The sequence below is a fragment of the Populus trichocarpa genome, chromosome 15 (assembly GCF_000002775.5).
Source record: "Populus trichocarpa isolate Nisqually-1 chromosome 15, P.trichocarpa_v4.1, whole genome shotgun sequence".
NCBI lineage: Eukaryota > Viridiplantae > Streptophyta > Magnoliopsida > Malpighiales > Salicaceae > Populus > Populus trichocarpa.
In genome coordinates, this window is record NC_037299.2 from 13,761,552 (window position 1) to 13,784,474 (window position 22,923).

The following is a 22,923-nucleotide window of genomic DNA, read 5'->3' on the forward strand; positions in this document are numbered from 1 at the left end:
TAAAATTATTTTTGATATCAGTACATCAAAACATTCTAAAAACATAAAAAAATAATTTTAAACAAAAAAAATTAAAATTTGAAGGAACGCAGTTTGCTCCACGTTTCCAAACAAATCCTTAACACAGAGCCAACTTAAACTAAAAGTGAATTTTTTAATGGTTTCTTGTTTAACAGAAAAAAAAAATCCTTTAATAATAAGTAGAGTAAATTTATTAATTATACTTTATAAAATATATAAAGATTGCTCTCATTTAACAAAAAAAAATCAAGAATATAATGAAAATTGCATGAGTCTATCCCTTGTTAGGCATATATAAAAAAATAAAAATAAAATAGTTTTACTCAAATCCTCCATTAACCTTGAACCTTCGCATCAAGAATCGTATTGAAACCCTTGAAACTGTTTAGGACATCCAAGAAATTGACAAGACATGAAGCCAGTTTTCTCACATTATAGCTATCAACAGTAAAGGATAATAGCGATATCCAAACTAAGTTACAGATTAGTCTCTTTGACAAGACAACATACCAAGACTCAGAGGAGGTGATGCCTGCAAAATAAAATGGAAAAGGCAAGATAGGTAAATTACTTATTATCATTAGAGTGTGATGAAGATCAGTAAGAATTAACAGGAGATCGAAGCAAACCTTAGAGGTCGAATTTTGCAACGAATCGTGGGGGCCCCAAGGCGCTGGTGAGTTTCATAACGATGGCAACCCGCCGGGAATCCTGCGACAAATTGAGAACAAGTGATGATGTGAGATGGTGAAGAGAAACATAATATTATCGTCCGAGCATAGGACAAGAAACACTAATGAACACATGCCATAGTGAACTCCATCGATCAACCTCAAGCACATCAATATTCTGCAGTAATCACCAAGGTCGATCGATGATGACAAACAACGCATTTGAAATTAAGGAAACAATTCTTCTTTAGAACACACATGCCATTCGAATTGAGAACATGTCCAGATTCAGTTTATGAATTTCTGAAACTATCACAAATGGTCAGAATTAAAAGTTGAGGGAAGAGAAGTGAGATTTAAGGAAGCAGGTCCATTGTTTTAGCACTGAATAGAGGAGAGGACTAGAGGGCACTTCCATATGACCCATTTCTCACTTTTCCTCGAGGATCAATCGAGAAGTGAGATATCCAATGAAGCATAAATAGGATGCAACTCATTATCCTCGTCTTCAAAGGAAAGACACAGCTGTAGCAAGAACATATCCCTAGGCCGCCATTTTTGTACTCTTATCTACCTCAAAATTCATTTTAATGCCCCAAAAAACATGTACTCTGTGATTTGGCACTACATGGTCTTAAGCATGCAAGGGATGAACAATCAAGATCTCCCAAGTCTCATTCTGTGAATTGAGTTTCTAGTTTTGACAAAGTCAGCGATTTGATGGTACAGAAAAGTCAGAGTTCAAGAGCATTTGTTACTGTTTAAACATAACTGGAAGTAGTCTTTTAAGAGCTTCCCGGGCACAATCATTTCATATCCAGTTCACCATTATTAAAATACAATATCAAATAATCATTTCAATTTAAAAACATCTTAATTTAAAAACCTAAATTATTAATTAAAATTTTAAAATATAATTTATATAATTATATTTCATATTCTCTCAAATAAATATCATTTGAACTTAAAATTTATACAACTCCGCTTAATTTTTATAGTGTAGAATGAGGTAAACAAAACTATAATATCATGTTTATAGTGTAGAATGAGGTAAACAAAACTATAATATCATGTTAAAAAACTATCTCAACTAAAATTTTAAGTTATTAGATAAGGTTTCAAAAACAATCCTTTCATACCTAGTTCAATATTTTTAGAAAAAAATGTCAAATAATCATTTCAACCTAAAAGTTTAAGCTATTAGGTGAGGTCTCAATATATGATTTATATAATTCTTTAACATATTGCTTCAAGTGAAAGCCTTTTGAGCTTGAAACTTAGACATGTTTATACTATTTTATACTTAATTTTTTTTCAAATAAAATGATGCCAACAAGACTTTGATACCATATCAAAAAATCATTTCAGTTCAAAAACTTAAATTATTAAGTGATATCTCAATAATAGTTTTATATATATTACTCTCAAACGCAACCCTTCAAGTGAAAATTCTTTAAATTTAAAATTTGCATAAACTTACATTGTATTGTGCTTAATTTTTATTAATTAAAATGAAAGTGATAAAATTTAACCGCTTGATTAACAAAATACTGATAATATATTAAAGAACTATTTCAACCCAAAATTTTAAATTATTAAATAAAAACTCAAAATATAGTCCAAAATTTTAAATTATTAAATAAAAACTCAAAATATAGTCTATATAATTTTAACCTAACCAAAATAATAATAATAATAATCTTTGAAGTCTAAATTCAGTCTTTTACTTCACCTAAATGTCACAAAATTCCCACCACTTGGTATTCATTCCAAACAAACAAAAAAACTAAGACAGGCAATTAAATACAAAAGATTAAGAATTCAAGTAGTAGCAACCCAGAAAACAAATTAAAACAACAAGTGTAAATTACAAAAGACATAAGATTCTTACGGGTACTTGAAGATCAATTTCTTTCATACAACCCATGAGTTATTTCACCTAATTTGGGTCATTAGCTCTGGTTCTCATCAATGGCCTCTATAAACAAGCAGTAGTTCTTTTATATATATATATATATATATATATATATATATAGAGAGAGAGAGAGAGAGAGAGAGTTATAAAGACAGAAAGGGTATTCTTTGATACTGAAATAGAGAAGCTTCTCAAGCTGGTTGATGGCAGTCTCAAACGAAATTTGCCATTTTTTTTCAGGACCGATCCCCTCCCCACTCCCCACCTGTCTCTGTTATAATTAACCAAGTAAAATTGGCAGCTTCGGTTAATGATGCATTTAGTCCCTTTACTGTCATTTCCGTGTTTGGTTGCTTACCTTAGTCCTCTTATTTGTACTAATATCATCTACGTGAATAATGATTTTAAATCCCATTGAAAAGCGCAACATATGATGCCATATGGAATAAAAAAAATAATATTTTTTTTACATTTTAAAAGGATTTTTGAAAAAAATTAAAAAATATTATTTTTTTCTTTATTTTAAATTATTTTTTAGTATTTTCAGATCGTTTTAATATATTGATGTTAAAAATAAATTTTAAAAAATAAAAAAAATATTTTAATATATTTTTAAATAAAAAATATTTTAAAAAATAATTATTATTATAATATAATATAAGACTTTTAAAAAAGTGTTGCACCTTGATGGCATTAGGTGTATGATATAAGATGATGGGATACATACAAGACAATAGCATAAAAAACAAATAAAGAATTTACTATTGGTTCTCTATCAACAAATCATCAATAACTTCTTCCAATATTGATATTTGATTTGTGGTTGATATAAACATAGATCAAATCTCAAATATATACTTTTAAGTGGGATTTTATAACATTAAAGAAAGGGTTGAATAATTGTAAAATAGAGAATAATAAATGATAAGAGATGATATTAGAATGAATAGAAGTTAGAGGACCAAATTAATAAACAATTGAGAATAGAAGGAGTAAAAACACCATTAACTTTGGTGGCTTTACGCGTCAAGTTTCCAACTTTATAACAACCGTTGGTCAAAATATCAATTGGGTTGGCCCACGAACTTTTGGCGGTCCAGATTATACTGTCAGGTAAGTGAAAATGTACTTCTTTGCCTGCATTAGCTAATCCCTCAAGGACTCAGCACTTACAGTTAACCATGGCTGCAATTGGGTCTTTCAGCCTGCTCAGGTACTCTCCCTCTACATGCACCCTTTTTGTACTTTTCATTACCATGGAATTTGTGGGTTGTGTTTAATATTTGTATATAAACAGGAATTGTGCAGTAACTACAAGGGCATTCTCAAATGTGAGAGTCTCACCAAGGGCAACCTCTAGTTTCAATTCAATTAAGTTCCTTCATCCTCACCATTCTCAAAGGTATTTTGAATGACCTTTTGCTTTTCTTTTTGTATTCTGTAGGATAAATATTACTGCTTGCTTTCTATGATCTATGTATTGATGATATATGTCAATTCATGGCCTCAAAAGTATTGATGTTTTTAGCTATTCATGTCAAACACTGGAATGGGTCGTAATTATTATGTTTTGGTTTGGATTTTATGTTGCCTTGTTGTTTGAATTTGAGGGATGATACACCCATTATTAAAAATTGGGCAGAAAGGCTCTTCTTTTTCATTGCATGATTGTGGAAGTTGTTTAAGGGTTTCGTCGATATGTTTGTTGCTTCACTTGCAGTTATGTCGTCATGGTCCCTAATGTTCAAATTTGGTTTCAATCCAGATTGTGGTTATTGAATGTGAAAATGTACAGCTTGCAATATATGAGACAAGTATGACCCCTTAGTCAGGGAAAAGATTAATATTTGAAAGTGGCAGTTCAGTGAAAGCCTAAATATTGGGATGATTGACTGCTTTATTTATAGAACTCGAATCAGCTGAAGCTTGCATCATATCTAGATTATGAAAAGAAATTTATTCAAAGCAAGCAGTTTTGTAGGTCGTAGCTCAGTATCCTTGGGTCATACTTTCAGTTAGGATGGATGGTAATCTCCCTCACTCATTTGAATGATGCTGCAAAGATCCTCTAGCTGTTTTAGTCAGTTTATTCTTGATTGGGCTTTATGATGTTTTAGTTATTGTTCATTCCATCAGATTTTCAAAGAAAAGTTTAGCTGTTACTTTGAATCTTTTGCTGATTTTTTGATTTCTTATGATTCTATTTTTAGATCTCTGTTTTGCACTAATGCTATACATGATGAAGAGGCTTCTGCAAAAGCAGCTGCAGCCAGTGCCGACAGTGGAGCTCCAACCATGTATCATCACTTGTGACATAGCTGGTTTGATCACATGTTTTTAAAAATAGTCTGAGAACCTCTTGCATTGAATGCTTTAGATATTCCCTATCAGATGTCCAGCAACCCTATTTTTTATCGCAAGGTTTCAAAAACTCTTAAGAGTGTTCGATAATAATAGCTGATACTTGCTAGTTCTTTATAGAGACTCATTATCAAAATAAAATGAGGAAAAGAAGCATACAATTACTTCAAAATTGGCATTTTAAAAATAGGGAAGTTTTATTGGGAAAGAATCTTTGTTTGAGGTGCTGAGAAATGAATGATAATCTTCACTTACGTAGATTCAGGAAACAAGTGAGGATACCTGAAACTTGAAGCTTGTATCTGTCTATAGGGGAGGGGAGCCTGGGAGATTTATGTTGTGTTTGGATGAGAGGAAGACAGTTTATGTAGAATATGAACTGAGAGTCATCTTTCCTGTGACATGTTGGAGTGATTTGTAGAAGATTATTGCACTGCTTTCATGCTGATAAGAGTTTTACCTTTCCTGTCCAGTTTTGACAAGATCATAGCAAAGGAAATTCCTTCATCCATTGTATACGAGGATGAAAAGGTCCTAGCTTTCAGGGACATCAACCCTCAGGCTCCTGTTCATGTTTTGGTCATTCCAAAGGCCAGGGATGGATTGACAACGCTTGGGAAGGTTAGTAATGGCCATGTATCTTTCATTGAATGCACGCACACATGCTCATACACATTACATTGATGCAAAGCTTTGAATCTTCACTGAGCATACTTAACCAAATGGATGGACATGAGAACAGATATAAAAAAATTAACATGGTATATAACTATATATTTCAAAATGTTTATTTATGCTTGCTCTCCTTCGTGTGGAATACCATTGACTTGACTTGTAGATGTTCCTTCTGCATGCTGTATTTTGCACCAAAATGCACCCCTTATTCCTTCTCTTTTTTATACTGTAAGGCGTCCATAAGACTGTAACCTGCAAAAATATTATAAACCTATGGAATAGAAATAATTCCTCAACGTATAAACTGTATCTTCTTAAATGAGTGCGTTGTAAATCAGTATTTAATTGAAATGACTTGATCCAGCTTTGTAATTTAAAATGGTAGTTTACCTTGTGTATTTCCTTTTTATCAGGCAGAAGCCAGACATGGAGAGGTGTTGGGGCAACTTCTCTACGCTGCAAGAATAGTGGCTGAAAAGGAAGGCATCCTCGATGGATTTCGTGTTGTTATCAACAATGGTCCTGGTGCCTGTAAGCTCTCACCTCATTTCTGTAACTTCTAGTCTGTGTTAGTGCTGTTTCCATCCATTATTGTGCTGATGGCCTGGTCTCTCTGTCCAGGTCAATCTGTCTATCATCTCCACTTGCATGTCCTGGGTGGAAGACAAATGAAATGGCCGCCCGGTTAAAGATTTGAATAAACTCCTCTTGAAGCTTGATTGCACCGTCTTGTTCCCCATACCCTCACTTTCTTGACTTATTTTTATATTTGATCTGAATATTTGTTATAGTTGTCACCTGGGACTTATGAACACCTTACAAATGGAGATTTTTTTCCATCCTCTGTAATCTCTAAGACTTCACCTAGGAATCATCATGTTTTTGCTTTCTATTTGCCAGCCAAAGTGCTAAACAAAACCGATTAGTTTACTTCTGTTTTCTTAGAAATCCAAATGAGGATTGTATTTTTCACCCCTAACTCACTGCCTTAAAATTAATATGGGCGAAATGAGACCCGGTAATAGCCTCCGAATAAACCAGCAATACGCCCCGTTGTGGCTGGTAAATATTGGCATGTTTGTTAATGTTTCAGGTAAATAAATATATATTATTATTTAAAAAACATATACGTGAAATAAATATATTATTACTCATGAAAAAAAAACATTTTTGAGATGTCTGGCATAAATCAAACTTTTACACAGCTTGACTTTTTAAAGAAAGGTGGAACATAGGTTAGATTTGATTGGTTTTAACTTAAGAAAAATAAAAATTAATTAAAAGTTTGACAATATAATAAAAATCTTTAAAAACATTCAAAAAATTGTATTAATTTAAATCTAGTTTTTATTTATTTATTTCAATTTGTTTTTAATTCATCTTGGCAAAAATGTTTTTACTTTATTTTTAAAGGAAAAAAATGATTTTTTCTAGTTTTTTTATTTTCTAACTATTTATTTTAGTTTATTTTAAAAATCTAAGAAAAATTGCTAGGAAAGAAATAGATTTTATATGAAAAATGAAATATCTCAAACACATAAATTCAAAAGTTTCATGAAAAATCAAATTAATAAACTCATACTAATGAAAAATTACTCCTTTTATCACCATTAAAGTTCTCTTATCAATATATCTATATATCTACTTATCTTTCAAAACATTTTCTACAATATTAGCCAATCATATGTTGATAACAAAATTAAAATTAACAAAAAAAATTAATCAATCCTTTTTTTTAACTTCTTAAGAAAACATATGAGTTAGTTTTATAATTATAAAACAATTACTTCAATGGTGGGTGTCAAATTCAGGACCATACAAAGATGTTCTTCAGAGGTACATTTGAGTTTAAATAGATCGTAACTATCTTATATATTTTAATTTCCTCCAAATTTTCAGAATTTGTATGTGATAATATACCAAAAAAAATGCAATTACTGTGAAAGAATAGAGAAAATGCGTATGGCATGGAACCATATGAGAAATTTGTATATCTTGATACAAGCTGTTTGTGACTTGGGTGTGAGAGAAAGGTGTCACATGTGAAATCATAAAGCCCCCAAAAAAAACCAGTTTTACAATTTTTTACCATTAGTAGTTTATTACATGCGCTTTCAGTGTGGGTTCAATCAAAACTTGTTGGATTGTTAAAAAAAATATATATATTATATCTAGAGCTACGCCTAACAGCCAGTAAATTAATATTTTTTTAATGTTTTTAGATTATTTTAATTCGTTAATATCAAAAATAATTTTTAAAAAATAAAATAAAATTATTTTAATATATTTTCAAATAAAAAATATTATAAATCATTTCTTCATTTAAATAACTAGAATCCTAATATTTTTATGTCCTGAACCCAACACCCTTTGTCCAATAATATCTCCACATACACTTGTATGTATTTTTTTCTTCCACTGACTTTACATGCATATAGTTTTTCTGCGCATATTTTTTCTTCCACTAATTTTATTTTTTTTTTCAATTTCATCCTTATTATTTAATCATTGAACTTTAATTTCCCTCCCAACACTTTCATTCCCTTCCCTTCCCATCCCATCCCATTTCAATTTTAAAGTTTGCCTTCTAAATTAAAATATTGGCTTCCTCACCTCTAAGCAACTAGATTGTCATTTACCATCCTGCCCGTTGCATCTGCAGCTAAATTTTTAAATTCTGAAACTATTTTCCATTTATAGCTAAAAATTAAATATTTATTATCTATTGAGAATGGAATAATTATCATAAACAACTTTTTTTTCTTCAAGATCTCTAGCATAAACAATTAGGGCATGTCTAATCTTCATTTATCTAAATAAATACATTTTTAATCTAAGAAATTACAAAATGTTATGGCATTGTATAAAATATTTGCATCCATATAAACAGATGAAAAAAAACCCATAAGCAACAAACCAACAATATCTTTGTTATCTTTTCTCTTTTTTTCCTATCAAACAAATTTTTGTTCTCATTATTTCCGAACTCCAGTATTTTGCGAACAGTATCACTAATTTACCAACAGATGATGAGAAAGCAAGCAACAAGGGTAAAGCTGATATGAAAAAATCAAACAAAATCATGGTAATTTTATTTTCTACATGTACACAACAATTACAATCACAACTGGGAGTCCAATATCGAGGCTGATCAAATGCTACATAGCATGAGTTGTGAGCTTATGAAAAATTATATAAAAAAATAGGAAAAATAAATCTACAACCATGATTGCTGAGAAAACACTTTCGGAAGACAATTTCACGATTCATCACCTTGGTGCATAGTTACAACCAACCTATCCAAGGAGCAATTCTCTCTAACAAGATGGTTTCCTCACCTTTGTGCACTGTTAAAACAAACGTGTTCAAGGAGCAGGGGGCTCCTTCCTTCTACTTCAGACAATAAGAGCTATGCGTTAACATTTGTCATTCTTCTGGACCTAAGAAAGAGCCTTTCCCCGAGGACATCTGGATACATCTGAACTAAGCTTTTGCATCTGTTTCAAGAGAACTTGGTATCACAAGGAAGTGATATGTGCACTCTGGTTTGTGCATAGACAAGAACAGTCTGGTTCAGTAGAATCCTTCTTAACAAGCCGTTTGTCACGATTAATCATCAGTTGAATAAGAGGCAGTTTTTGTGCTACTTCACGCCATATTTCATTCACGGTTCCATTTGAATCACTGTATACAAAATATCGCTTCACCTGAATCATACAATTCAAAACAGCAACCATTAAAATATAAGCAACTGATGTTACAACAAGTTTTGATCACTAAAGAAATGACTTCAACATGTCAGATAAAAGATGGAGGAATGAATGGAATGTAAGTATATAACTGCAAATACTTTTAAAGCTATTTTTTTTATTCCATCTTCATTCAGCATGCAAGTAATGATACTTATTATGGTCATCCCTATAAAAAAAATATGTTTAAGATCATGCTTTTTAATTAGTTAAATACGTTTAAAGCTATTTTTTTATTCCATCTTTGTTAAGCATGCAAGTAATGATACTTATTATTGTCGTCCATATAAAAATATGTTTAGAATCATGCCTTTTAATTAGCTTTCTCGATGCTTACGGAAACAACAAAAACAATAAGCACAAAGCAACACAGAATTTTGCCGAATAGGTTCGCCAGACAAAAATCCTAATTTGAAATTTTATTGCTCAATATTTTCTCTTCTAATAGTCTTTTTTCTCAGGTTTACAACTCCTTAAATAAACCCGAAAACAAATCTACACAAACTAGGAAACCTGAAAATAAAGGAAAAGGAATAAAAGTCCTAAACAAAATAGAAAAAATAAAATTATTAGGCATAATATTTAATTTCCTAAACCAAATAGTAAAAAATAAAAATAACTAGGAAAAATAATTTTCCTTAAAACCTCTTGCATCATTTCTTCAGCCAAGAAAAAGAAACTTCAGTTTTTACTAGTATAATGCTCCCTCGTCCCACTTCTATCTATTTAATATAGACAGGAATTCCAAATCCCTACTTCTAACAAAAGATTCATCATTTCTTTCCAAGAATACCCAAAATCAATAACTGTGACAGCTACAGAACAACAACAATACAATGAAAGATTAAGACGAGAGCAACAAAGACTGGCAACACCTTCAGCAATATAGAAGGTTGGATTATAAGTAAATGCAAGTAGAATTTACCTCTCTCATCTGTTTCTGATATTCCAGAATTTTCTCAGTAGATACTGCTCTCAGCATTCTAACTAAATATCCTGGCTTTAGAGAAGACTCAGTGTCCACAAAAATTGCAATCTTTCTGTAGTCTATGACATCTTCAAAAGGTAACTCAATGCTATCACTGACTATCAATGGAACACACAAACTAACAATCGAATCAAATAGTCGGCAAGCTGAAGGAGTATCACCAGCAGGATTCAAGCAGAACTTTGAAGTATGCATGCCACGCGTAGCTGTGCGTCGATTCTCCCTAGATTGTGTGCCATGCCTTATTACAACATCCTCTTCTTTCTCAAGCATTTGAAAAAGCAGATCACGAATTTTTCCACCCTGTAAACACAAAGCATTCAAAGAAAACATGAGATCATGAAAAATAGTGACCTAAATATCAGTAAAAGTGATATTTTTCTTTCAATAAAACATCTTCATATGCCATGCTATATATCACCTTTATCCATTCGGGGCAGTACTAAGGATGGTCACTTCAAACAAAACTATGTAATAGTATCTCTACTTAGCATGACAAGTAATTCTTAAGGGAACTGACCACTAGTGACATATAAGCACCTATTTCTGTCTATGGAACTACAATGCATTAATCTCACTACTGGTTTGGAGATCCTTAAAGCAACTACCCCTAGTGCTACATCATAATACACCCATAACAATGTTATCTTTCAATTTCTCAAAATCATAATTAACATTTCTCCAACAAGTTTCTATAATCTTTAAAAACAATCATCTTTCCTATACACTCAGGAATAACGAAAACGTTTTAACAATTCTCCACACCTATACCCTTCTCTCAACCAAACAAGGGCATAAACACGTCAATTCTCAAATTTATAACACGAATAATGCTAAGAACAATAGTTCTTAATGAAACTACCATCAATAATTTTATCTTTCAATTTCTCACACACAATAAATATTTTCTTTCAGCAACTTCACATAGACTTTAAGAAAATAAACTTACATCTTTCCGGTACCGATTGCCCATGAAAAACAAGAGCGTTTTCCTCTCCTCCACGCCAATATCGCCATTATAGACATTAATCCTATGCGAGTAAGGCACGATGACATCCTTAATCAAGGACCCTTGATCACTTCTAACCCGCCCGAAATCTGACAATAACAAAACCACATTCTTGACCCGGTCCAAGACCCGATAGAGTGCATTCGGATCCCCAGCAAAAACCACATGATCCCTCCCATTATTCCTCCTCCAATACTCCTGCTCCTCTAACCACTCCACCAGCTCTTCTTGCATCTTCTCATCACTATAAACCGGATCCGACCCGGGTACTGTTCCGGCCCGAGCTGGATTCACTATCAAACTGAGAGAAGAAAACACCGGAACATAAAACAAGTCAGCCTCCTCCGGGTCATTGACTTTCACCACAGGTGACCCAACCCGGTCCAAATCGGGTCGGGAAAGATCCAAATACATGTACCATTCACCCATGTGTTGGTGACCCGGGTAACTCACCTTAGACAAGTCAGAAGAGCCACGCGCCAACGCGTGATTCTCGATGATTCCAGTTGTGAACTTCTTGGGCAGATCATACATGAAAACTCTAACTTTCTTCTCATTTTCCGTCGCTTTCTCGGGAAATTCTAGGAGATTTTCTCGAGAAATTTGCTCGGCGAAGAGAGATGAAGTTGTGGCGGAGATACCGGTAGTGGCGGCGGCGGTGGATGAGCTGAGGAAGGTGTTGAAGAAAGCGTAGATGATGAGGATTGTGCATGCAGAGAAAATAAGGGTTTGTTTTAATAGAGAGGATTTTCGCGCCATTATGCGGGGAAGTTTGCTGGAATTTGGGGATTTAGGGGTTCTGATCTTTAATCTCTCACTCATAATTTTTGCTAGTGGTGGTGGAGGAGGGCTAGCTGAGTGCCGGAGCACGGTTATAATGTGCAGCTGATGCGTCAGAAGATGCCACGTCTTTTGATGCTTTTAAGTAACTTAACGTGATTTTGGGAAGGCGAATCAGGGTATCTAGTAGTAGTCTAATCGCTTTCTAAATTCTTGTTATCTTTTAAATCAAGAAAATGATATGAAGATTTGTCTTCATCAAGATGTCCAAAATAATCATTACTTTTTTTTAATGAATATGCTTTAGAATTATGATCAGTATTTTTCGATCTAATTTTCTTGTAATAATATCAAGTTAGATTTATCAAAATTATATTTATTCTAACATAAAATTATATATTTTTTATTTTTAAAATTTATTCTTAATTCCAACATATACCATAGGAAAAATATAAAAAAATAATAATTTAAAATTTAAAAATTTTAAAAAATATGATTAGATCACAATGTCAATCACTATTTAAATATGTATTTGATATTGTGATGTAGATTATTTTTTAAAAGTGATTATCACATTAAAATTTATTAAAATATTTTTTTATTTTTTGATATCATCACATTAAAACCATTAAAAAATACTTAAAAAACATTAATTTAATATTTTTTTCATACTAAATATATTTTTAAAACACATCATAAACAAATTAAAACAAAATATCAAATAACCTTTAAAATCGGTTCAATTATATGTTAACTTAAAGAGCTTGTGACTTATAGTTTAACCTAGATTAAATTTCAAATAAAATAAAAAATATATATCAATATAATTAATTATATGTTTGACAATGAGTTACCAAACATGTTCTAAATTTAAATGATTTTATTGAATTTTTAGTGATATATTTGAATCCACATCTAATTCTTTTTTAAAAAATAATGAAATAATATTATTTTTCAATACTATTAGAATCACGAGAGTTTTATTGACCCTGTGTTGAACTTGAGATGAAATTGAATTAAATATATTAGTTTATTTTTAATACAATGTATGGTAATAAATATTACTATAGTGGATAAATATTATCGAGGAATAATGATTAAAAAAGGTTTTAAATTTTAAAGGGAATGGACCGTGCATGGGGTCGATGATTGAAAGTTTTGATGGAAATATTTAGAGTATTTTCTCGCATAAGATAATGATATCAGGAGAATTTAGTTACGTTGCTTAACGATTTGATCAAAGAAAATAGCATCGCTACATCAAGAGGTGTTCATGACGTTCTTGAAATAACATAAATCAAATCAGCTCTTGATTAGGGTTTTTTTTTTTTTTTTTTTTTTTGCAAAATGTAATAATGTGTCCAACAAGTTTAATAATAATTTTATTTTTTCTACATTCAAGAAAAGTATATGAACTGAAGTGCAAGATAAGGTTACAAAGTGACTTGTTCATCACATTTTCAGGTTTTTCCAGTAGAGAATCCTACTTGAGATATTAGTTAGGTAATTCATCAATTCAAATCATTATTCATTTCATTTGATGTAAGCCAAGAACTTGTAATAATAGTTTCTAAACCAACCTGAGGTAAGTCCGCTCTTCGATAGGTTTATCAGTATAAATTTAGATCAATCTAATTTTTTTTTATTTTATAAAAAAATATATTATCTTTTTATAAAAAAATCAAGAAATTTTGATCGGACAGGCTAGGTCGCGAATGAACTTAATTTTTTTATTAAAACACAATGAGTCAAATGTTTTTTTAACTCGGCCGGCTTAAATCTCGATGAAGGTCAATCCACCATCATGAAATCTTGAAATTTGAACCATATAGAAATACTTAACCACCAATCTAATAATTTCCCTGTCTCCCTCACTTACTGAACTGATATACCATTTAATTGCTTAATCATCAAGAGGAAATGGTAAAAGGAACAACCTTGACAGTAAAATTCATGCTCAGAAATCCTGTATGGTTTAGATGAAGTGCTTGACGGGAAGAAGGCCTTTAAGCGATACTTGGAAGCCAAAAGAAAGTTGAATTGGCTTCTGAAATTCAACTTCTCTTCATTCCTTTGCACATAATTCACAAGGTCTATATAAATCGAGGGCTCATGATGCTAATCAGATGTCACAAGAATGTTTTGTTAAACTATTATCAGTATAGCATATCTGTGCTTTTTCGGGCGAAAATGCCAGCCCCATATGAAGAATGGATCATATCAACAAAAAGTGGAAATTGTAAAAATGCAAATAAAGTTACAGGGACAGAGGAACCTAGAGAAATAGGGACAACAATCCATGCCAATCGATGGTCAAGCACGATGCAAAAGGTTGCAGCAAATGCTACAAGCATGGCTGCTATAGAGCAAAAGAGTGTTGCAAGACCTACTACCAATCTTTTCGGCAGGGACTCTACGAAATCTTCTTCTGCGTAACGAGAAGTAAGTATGGAAAGGAACATTAATATAGAAGTGACTGAAGAGAATAGTGCAAATGCATCTGCCACGGCAAAGACTATGAAAGATGTAGACGCCAAAACAAGTGGAGTGCCCTTGCTGTTGTCATTGCCTCCTGGAACTGTGAAAATTGCAGCAAACATCACTGTAGTAATTAGTGTAGCAAGAAGCATGCATGATGAAGCAGTATTCTTCATCCATTTCTCTCCTTCTTTAACCAGCCCTCTATGTTCTTCGGTAAATAACATTCGAGGTGTTCTACCATTCTTGTCTCTCATCTCCTTTAATGAAGGCTGCACATTCTTCTCAACTTCCTAAAGATATTGCATAGAAAACCAAAGGAAGAAATAAATAATCCTGTAGCTTCAAAATAGAAGTATGACAAAGTTGTGGGTTCAGTAAGAACCTTGAACCACAATAATTCTCTCTGCATCTGAAGGGCTGCACCGGAAATAACATTAAGTTTATCCCGGGGTGCAATCATTCCAGCCAAATGCAATATGTTGGCATTGTTAATATCTTTATAAGCAGTAATCATGTCCTTGTGTGCTCCAATATCATTAATGAGGCTAAAGATCTTTTCCTGGCGATGCGCTACGGCGATGTGAAAAATGCTTCTACTTTGCTCATTAACTTTCCATATTAAATCAGGATAAGAGCGTATAAGTGCAGTTATAAACTCAACAATTCCGAACTCTGCCGCAACGAAGAGTGGCTGTGAAGGGCTTGCAAGCAACTCTGCAATTTGGCAGTCATCCAATAACAGAACTTGTTCCCACGACAGCTTAACCAGCTCAAGAACTTGTGTGTGCATCAACTTCTTGTCATAAACTGCCTTGATTCCTGGGACTATAAAAGAAAATAACTCAGAAAATGAACTTATTAATGTGAACTCAATGAACTCATTACTATATATTTCAGCATACCATTCATTTGTATTGCACGGAAAAGTTGTCCCACCAAGCTGAGAGATTCTGTCATGATTCAAGAACCCAAATTGCTAAGTAATTCCAAGTCAAATTTCAGTACTATGAAAGTATTAGTTTTATCATTAATGTGACTGACAAAATCTCTACCAATATAAACTGATAAGATTGAGACTCGAAAAGTTTCTCTTATAAACAGACAAGATTAAGATCCATATGCCTGTATGTTGATGAAAGCTTTTGACTAAAATGCATTGGAAAAGTGATCATGAGTTTAATCAACAAACCTTGATTACTCAAGTGCCTATGGATTTGGAAGATGCTAGATGGGCAGCTACATTTGGTAGGTACTTCCACAAAGATCCCTAAGAAGTATTTAAACTGCAACAGTTAATCATCACAGACCAGAAAATAACAACAATTGAAGTCTGAAGATTCAAGATATAAGAAATATATGTGGGTTATTACAAACCAGTGGAAAGAATCCCTTCATGATTTGATGTTAATTTAAGGGGGCAACAGAAAATACTCACATGGATAAATAAATCTATGCCAGAATCCAAGCCCACTTTTGCTGGCAAATGCTGATGACTTTCGAGCTAAAACATGAAGTGCTGTCTCCCCATTTAGATCTCGCTGAATTGCTAATTCTGGTTGGTGTTGAATGATGCTCAAGGCTACATCTATGAATACAAAAAAAGGTTTAGTTAGGCCAGGCCCTGATCAATATGCTATTCATTGAGTAACAGGAGCTATTTCTTACCAAACAAATCGGTGCTGATGGTAGCAATAAGCAGACCGATGTAGTCGTCTCGCGTTAAATATTCGTCTGAAGTGACAGAGTAGAGATACCAGACCATGTCTTTGTGTCCGAATAACGCAGCTATATAAAGAGGCGTCACTCCTCTGTTGTTCCTCATCATTGGCAAGTTTCTATTCTTGCTCACCATCATTTCTGCTATTTTGGTGACTCCTGAGGCAGCTGCATAACATAGAGCAGTATTATTGTACTTGTTCCGTAAAGTTAAATCGGTTCCCGTCATCGACTTGACCACCTCCTCAACAAACTTGGTATGTTTAGCCCCTGCTGCGATATGGAGAACCGTATCCATCTCCTTGGTGATCCTAACATTTATAGCACCTGGATGGGATTTAAAGAACTCATCAGCCTTTTCCCAGTCACCCTTCATTGCAGCTTGGTATAAAGGTGCGTATAACGTAAGCCCAGTGGTGCTTCTATTTCCTGTCATGAAATAAATCAATCATTAATTCTCATATGTTTACCTCAACTCCTCAGGATGCATAAGACAAAAACTGGCAACAAATTATACAATCTATGCTTACTGTCTACTGACCTTTCACAAGACCATGTGAAATCGTCGGAGGAGCTGGGAGAGGTGCAGCTGCAGATTTGCTATAAAGGTCGATGCTAGCAGGTGCCGAAACAGATTGTTGCCTGGTTAAGTCAATTGTCACAGTCCGCTCCGAGTAAAGAGTTGCAGGTGCTGAATTGGGGAATGTGTTGAAAAGTGATTGCATCCGCTGAAGAGACCCAATTGCATTTTCTTTTTGAAGCTGAGCGGCAGCCGGTGATGGAACAGAACTCTCATGATCAGTTATGTCAATTGAAACAGAATGTTGTGAGTTCAGGGATGCAACTGCAGGGGCTGCTGAACCGGGAAGAACCTTAAGCAACTCCTGCTTTTCCTCGACAAGATGCTTATCAACTGCAGTTTCTGGAAGAGAAGGCATGAACCGAGGGACTTGATGTGAATACGAAGAAGTTGTTGTATAGCCTCTCCCAGATGTTGAAGTACTAATTTCCATACTCGGACCAGAAAACCTTTCTGGGAAGCATGAAGAGATTGAAGGAGATCTTTCCAACTTGATTCGACTCATAATTTCTCACAAATCTTCAAATTGCAAAATGTGCAAGAGAAGTACGCCACAACAAACAATCGATGCACGTATATATATATATATATATATATCATCATCATCACAAAGATTCAAGTGTGAAAGCACATCAACAAACAAACAAACAAAACAAAGCAAGTAAAGAAAAGTAAACACAGTACACATAGGATAGGCAAATGCAAGTAATAATTCCAAAAAGGGAAGCTTCTTTACTCTGCAAGAAGGACCCCCATATCCCCATCTGCCTTTTGAAATTGTGGTTTCGACAGGTATTGCAGACTTTCCTGGAATCATACTATTGACCTTCAAAGTTGCCCCACATGGAGAAAATCTTCCATTGATGTGGCCCAGCAGTGCCAAGTAGTTTCTGACAACATAATTTGAAATTATCTTATCACTTCTAGAATTCTGATAAGTCTACTACAAATTGACCAATCTTACTTGATGGTAAATGTCAATAGCATTCACACGGAAAAAATTCAAACCATGCTCACAGATCATCTCATGTCTGATGTCCTATGGTGTCTAAACGGTATGGATAAGCACAACAGATACAAATACTGAAACGATTTCAGAGATCAAAATTCCATGTGGGGCACCTGGTACTGATCAATTCCGCCTTAAATTTCCTACCTCGTGCCAGACTTTGTAGCTCACATCATTGACTTAGATCATCCATTAAACAATTTCAGTCTCTAAATAATCAAGCCAGTGTTGTCAAATAGCCAACCCGATTCATTCGATAGCTTCACTGGCACGCATACAAAAAATCATATAGCTAGATAGAGCAAAATTTCCAGCGTTCATCTGGTCAACTTGTTAAATAATCCAATAAAACCAAAATCTACATGATACATGCAAGATAATAAAAAAATTATTTTGTTGACATTTTAATAGTGAAATTAATTAAATTAAATTAAATTAAAAACCAACTAAAACTGATGGGAGAATCACTATGATCCTCTCCTATCTATTATAGATTTCACATTTCATTATACAAGTTAATAAATATACCGTAGTTTTATAAACTAATAAAGGGGTGTTTGAGATTAAGATATAGGATATTTTTTAAAATAATTTATTTTTAAAAAATACATTAAAATAAAAAAAATTAGATTTTTCTTATTTTTAACAATAACATATAAAAAAAACTAAAAAAACACTAAAACAGAAGTTATGCCAAATACATTTAAAGTGTTTGAGAATGTAATAATTATTTTTTAAAAGTGTTTTTCATAGAAAAATATATTAAAATAATATTTTTTTTATTTTTAAAAAATTATCAACACATTAAAATATCTAAAAATATAAAATAAATAAATTTTTAAAAACAACATTCCACTTCTAATTATCCCTCGTGTCTCTCTATTATTCGAAAGTGGATGATGCCGACGGGGTCCTACCCGATTTTTCTTTTATATAAAAAGGAAAAAAATTGTATTGTAGTTTGAAAAAAGAAAAGACTTGTGAAAGTCAATAATAACGTAGACTTCATTTAGTAAGTCAATGCAAAAAGAGACAGACATCGGCAAGGGAAGTAGCGAGGAGAAATTTCTTGGTAAAAATGGAATGAAATTGACAGCTGAAAGGGTTCTTCTCCCTGATCCCATCTTGTATGACCTTTTGAGGAGGCAAAAACGCGTCCTCTTTGTGGAAGGAAATCAAGCAAGGATATATGAGAGAAGAAACAACGAGGAAAGTCGAGCACAGGAAAACGAAGAGCCCACGGCCTCAGTATGGCGGGTGTTTCACATGAGGAAAACCCTAATCTAGTCCTCGATATATGTCAAAAGTTTCAGTTTGGTTCCTACTAAATTAAAAAATTCAATTTCATCCTAAACCTATATTTGCTGGACTAAATCATGCAGAAATCATCACCGAAATCCCAAAAGTTCCCAATATCTAAATTTGTTTGTACACATAAAGTGTCCGACAATGATTTGTTTAAGGCTGATTTTTCAGTATTTGGGTAGATTTAGAACTAGCGTTAATTCACATTAACAAATAACAATGGTGTGATGAAAGGGTCATATTGTAAAGTAGATGATAGATATGGAATGAAATTTAAATTATTTTTGTCCATGCACAAAATTGAGAAAACCATGGTTTTGGATCTACTTTGGCTTCACAGGTTCACTCGCTAACTCACTTACGTGAGTTTCACTAAGACCGTACATTAAGTTGAATCGGTAATAATTTTTTTAATTTTTAAATCCAAATTATTTTTGTGTTTTTTTAATTATCCAAAACAATATTATTTTTAAAAAATAAAATAAAATAAAAAATAAAAAACAAAATCTATGGAATTATATGTTAACCTGGTGTGTTTTAGAATGTATTTATGGTTGCTTTTCAAAATGTTTTTCATTCGAAAATACATCTAATATTATTTTTTTTATTTTTTAAAAATTATTTTTGATATCAGCGTATCAAAATAATTTAAAAATATAAAAAAATATTAACTTAAAGTAAATAAAAATTAAAAAAAAATCAAATTTATTTAAAAACATTTTTAAAATAAAAAATAAACAGGAAAGAGAAAATGTCCTGACATGGGATTATAAAATGATGTTTTCTCTTCATTAGAGTTCAGGGTTTTCGTGGACAGGCTGGGCAGGGTTTGGACCTTAATTAACGCTTCTAAGACTCTAAATTCTAATGAAGTCCAATCCTAAGCCTGTTTTTGAAGACTGGCCTTCATTCTTGAAACTCGCTGGACTGAGCATAAGACTTCTTTATAAACCAAGTTCTTACAATCTTGTCTGGCCCAACTCTATCCAATTCAATCTTTTTTACCCTTATGATACTTGGATTGAGAATCCATGTTTTGCACATCTGAAATGAAATATAACCACACTTTTTATATATATATATATTACCCCGCAGGGTTGATATCAATTTTTTTAAAATATAAAAAATTATTAAAAATATAAAAAATATTTTAATAGTGTTATTAAACCTAATTAAATAGGTTAATTTTTAAACCTCTACTTAATTCTTTATCAAACCCATAATACTTGGATCTAGAAGCCAAGTCATACCCACGATATTTGAATTTGATAACTATATCAGACCTAAGTTAGAGAAGCTTGATTTGCCATGCCAAGCCTAATGGTACTGAGCTTGGTTTGCTGTCATGTCAAGTGATTTGGGTTTGACAGCAACGCTAGAACCAAACACCTTAAGTCTGACAACAACTAATTTTCTTGGAAAGACAAAAAAAAATCAAAGATACGTGGTGAAAAGATAAAAAATTAAAAATAAAACTATTATTATAATATACAGTGAAATATCTACAATGATTTTCCCAGACCATTTAGCTTTTATATATATATATAAAACATTCAAGTATCAAAATATACTCACTCTAAAATATAATTGTTTATCAATTTGGATTAATTTTTTTTATTTAAATAATGTTTTATTCTCTTAAAAAAAATTTAGTATTCATTTGACTTAGATTTAATCGGGCTAATTGAGTGTGATTAATCAAATGTAATCGGATGAAGTTTTTATATCCAATTACAAATTCTTGTATTGCAAGAATTTTTTTATGCTTTCTATTTCTTCCGTGAGGAAGAAATAAATCAATAAGAAAGTTTTGAACAGAGGTTGGTGGAAAAGGGTCAACTCGTGTGGCAGTAGGTAAGCTTAGATAACGAAGAGGAAGCATTAGGTAAGCCAATACCCGTTAACAAAAGGAAGAAAAAAAAATATTGAGAGGAATTCAAGAAATGGGCCTCTACGCAACTGCAATGGAAACCATGGAAGCATACACAGGCCTATCACCGGCAGCGTTTTTCACGATTGCCGCCGTTATGGTAGTGGTTTACAAGATAGTTTGCAGCATGTTTGTGGACCCAGAAGAGTTTGACAAGAAGCCCATCAACGCGAGTGGTAGCATCGCCACCAACCAACCACCACCACCACAACCACAACCACAACCACCAACAATTCAGGAGCCAGTTCAGTTGGGAGATGTTACCGAAGAAGAATTGAGAGCTTATGATGGTTCAGATCCTAATAAGCCTCTTCTCATGGCTATCAAAGGCAAGATCTATGATGTCTCTCGCTCCAGGTAATTCCTCTCTTTCTCTCTGTTGCTGCTGCTGTTCTTGTTTTGTAAAATAAACATTTCCGGTCGGATTAGCTGAGAAACTTCGAATTAGCACCGAATGTATTGTACAATTTTCAATTGGGTCCCAAAATAATAATTTTATCAATTACGTCCTAAATGGCTTAAACATTTCTCAATTGGGTCCTTCTATCAATTCTTATAACATTACTTATCATGCCTGAAAACAATTCTGAAACTTAACTTGGTGTGCACTGTGCAGGATGTTTTATGGTCCTGGTGGTCCATATGCATTGTTTGCTGGAAGGGAAGCTAGCAGGGCCTTAGCACTCATGTCTTTTGACCCCCGAGATCTTAATGGGAACCTTGAAGGCTTAAGTGAACCTGAGCTTGAAGTTTTACAGGACTGGGAATATAAATTCATGGAAAAATATGTGAAGGTCGGGCAGCTTGTGGGCACTGATCAAGCTGTTAATGGAGGTGATGTCCAAGAGAGTGAGAAACATGACTGAAATCAGGAGCAATGAAAGCTGAGTTTAAGCATGGTTTTTTATGGTTACCAAGTATTTAGAAGTGTATGCAATACATTATTGTAGCAGAGGCATGCATTACATAGATGGAGAGCTACTTGCTGAACATAGATGGTAAGTTTAAACTGAAAGTAGCTTTTAATTTGAACCTGCTGGTCATGAAAACATAATTGATGATTTGGCTTTGCCTAATTCACGTAGTTTCTTTATCTGTTTCATTTTCTTACAACCAAGAGTGATTCAAACGAGTAGTTTGTGGACCTAGAAGTGGAATGGTTAAAATCTTAAGAACTGTGTTTGGTCCTTATTGGATTCCCAGATTCTGACTGCATAGGAAAATTCCAAGTAGCTTTTCTGTTAGCAGGTTTGAAAACAAGTGTTCCTTGTCCTTCTCATGATCTTATTATTCATTAATCAAGGGAAGTTTCAGCACAAACATATGATATCTTGATTGGAAGTGGAACTGACAAGACTGGTTCAATTCAGTTCGTTAGTTTGTTTAGGTTAGAATAGTAAGTAGCATAAATCTTGTTCATCGTTAAGTAGCATCAAGTACATCTGATTTCATCTTGCCAAATATTTGGCTGCCCTCGGAGAGATGAAGCCAGAAGTCAGTCGTATCTCCATTATCTTTGGCGATTCATTTCGAGTGTGGTAGAAATTGATTTTTAAAGTGTTTTTTATTTAAAAATATATTAAAATAATTTTTTTTTAATTTTTAAAACAATTTAAAAACACGAAATTAATTTAAAGTTAAAAAAGAAAATTAAATTTTCTTCAAATACTACCTTTCACCTATCAGCCTAGTACTCCTTTTCCTACAAGCATTGGTTTAGATTGTGAGGCTAA

At 32.9% G+C, this 22,923-nt stretch overlaps 4 protein-coding genes and 1 long non-coding RNA gene across 5 annotated transcripts; 2 read left to right on the forward strand and 3 right to left on the reverse strand.

Moving 5' to 3' along the window:
* Positions 1-319: 319 nt before the first annotated feature.
* On the reverse strand, positions 320-2,670 carry LOC127904402 (uncharacterized). Its single transcript, XR_008057541.1, has 3 exons — positions 2,584-2,670; positions 651-732; positions 320-553 (listed from the first exon to the last, which is right to left on the reverse strand). It is a non-coding gene; the product is annotated as an uncharacterized LOC127904402 (long non-coding RNA).
* Positions 2,671-3,326: 656 nt separating this feature from the next.
* On the forward strand, positions 3,327-6,573 carry LOC7476734 (14 kDa zinc-binding protein). Its single transcript, XM_052447392.1, has 6 exons — positions 3,327-3,820; positions 3,905-4,009; positions 4,818-4,904; positions 5,442-5,589; positions 6,057-6,174; positions 6,265-6,573. Exons 1-6 carry the CDS (start codon positions 3,789-3,791, stop codon positions 6,330-6,332), a joined length of 558 nt encoding a protein of 185 aa, XP_052303352.1. The 5' UTR covers positions 3,327-3,788; the 3' UTR covers positions 6,333-6,573.
* A 2,132-nt stretch (positions 6,574-8,705) lies between these two features.
* Positions 8,706-12,319, reverse strand: LOC7481804 (probable arabinosyltransferase ARAD1). Its single transcript, XM_002322355.4, has 3 exons — positions 11,330-12,319; positions 10,318-10,683; positions 8,706-9,350 (listed from the first exon to the last, which is right to left on the reverse strand). The coding sequence occupies exons 1-3, from the start codon at positions 12,209-12,211 to the stop codon at positions 9,162-9,164; spliced, it is 1,437 nt and encodes a 478-aa protein (XP_002322391.4). The 5' UTR covers positions 12,212-12,319; the 3' UTR covers positions 8,706-9,161.
* Positions 12,320-14,296: 1,977 nt separating this feature from the next.
* Positions 14,297-17,546, reverse strand: LOC7476735 (protein ACCELERATED CELL DEATH 6). The gene is made up of 7 exons (XM_024586284.2): positions 16,908-17,546; positions 16,316-16,795; positions 16,086-16,235; positions 15,840-15,917; positions 15,553-15,600; positions 15,033-15,475; positions 14,297-14,940 (listed from the first exon to the last, which is right to left on the reverse strand). The coding sequence occupies exons 1-7, from the start codon at positions 17,449-17,451 to the stop codon at positions 14,326-14,328; spliced, it is 2,358 nt and encodes a 785-aa protein (XP_024442052.2). The 5' UTR covers positions 17,452-17,546; the 3' UTR covers positions 14,297-14,325.
* A 3,496-nt stretch (positions 17,547-21,042) lies between these two features.
* LOC7476736 (membrane steroid-binding protein 2) lies at positions 21,043-22,266 on the forward strand. Its single transcript, XM_002321785.4, has 2 exons — positions 21,043-21,547; positions 21,807-22,266. Exons 1-2 carry the CDS (start codon positions 21,204-21,206, stop codon positions 22,054-22,056), a joined length of 594 nt encoding a protein of 197 aa, XP_002321821.4. The 5' UTR covers positions 21,043-21,203; the 3' UTR covers positions 22,057-22,266.
* Positions 22,267-22,923: the final 657 nt, after the last annotated feature.

Coding starts and splice junctions, on each gene's coding strand:
- LOC7476734 (XM_052447392.1), top strand. CDS start 3,789: ATGGCTGCAATTGGGTCTTTCAGCCTGCTCAG. Junction 3,821..3,904: donor GGGTCTTTCAGCCTGCTCAG/GTACTCTCCCTC, acceptor GTATATAAACAG/GAATTGTGCAGTAACTACAA. Junction 6,175..6,264: donor CAACAATGGTCCTGGTGCCT/GTAAGCTCTCAC, acceptor CTCTCTGTCCAG/GTCAATCTGTCTATCATCTC.
- LOC7481804 (XM_002322355.4), bottom strand. CDS start 12,211: ATGAGTGAGAGATTAAAGATCAGAACCCCTAAATCCCCAAATTCCAGC. Junction 10,684..11,329: donor GCAATCGGTACCGGAAAGAT/GTAAGTTTATTT, acceptor TTGTGTTTACAG/GGTGGAAAAATTCGTGATCT. Junction 9,351..10,317: donor ATCAGAAACAGATGAGAGAG/GTAAATTCTACT, acceptor TGTATGATTCAG/GTGAAGCGATATTTTGTATA.
- LOC7476735 (XM_024586284.2), bottom strand. CDS start 17,451: ATGAGTCGAATCAAGTTGGAAAGATCTCCTTCAATCTCTTCATGCTTC. Junction 16,236..16,315: donor CATCAGCACCGATTTGTTTG/GTAAGAAATAGC, acceptor TTGTATTCATAG/ATGTAGCCTTGAGCATCATT. Junction 15,918..16,085: donor GCATAGATTTATTTATCCAT/GTGAGTATTTTC, acceptor AATACTTCTTAG/GGATCTTTGTGGAAGTACCT.
- LOC7476736 (XM_002321785.4), top strand. CDS start 21,204: ATGGGCCTCTACGCAACTGCAATGGAAACCATGGAAGCATACACAGGC. Junction 21,548..21,806: donor TATGATGTCTCTCGCTCCAG/GTAATTCCTCTC, acceptor TGCACTGTGCAG/GATGTTTTATGGTCCTGGTG.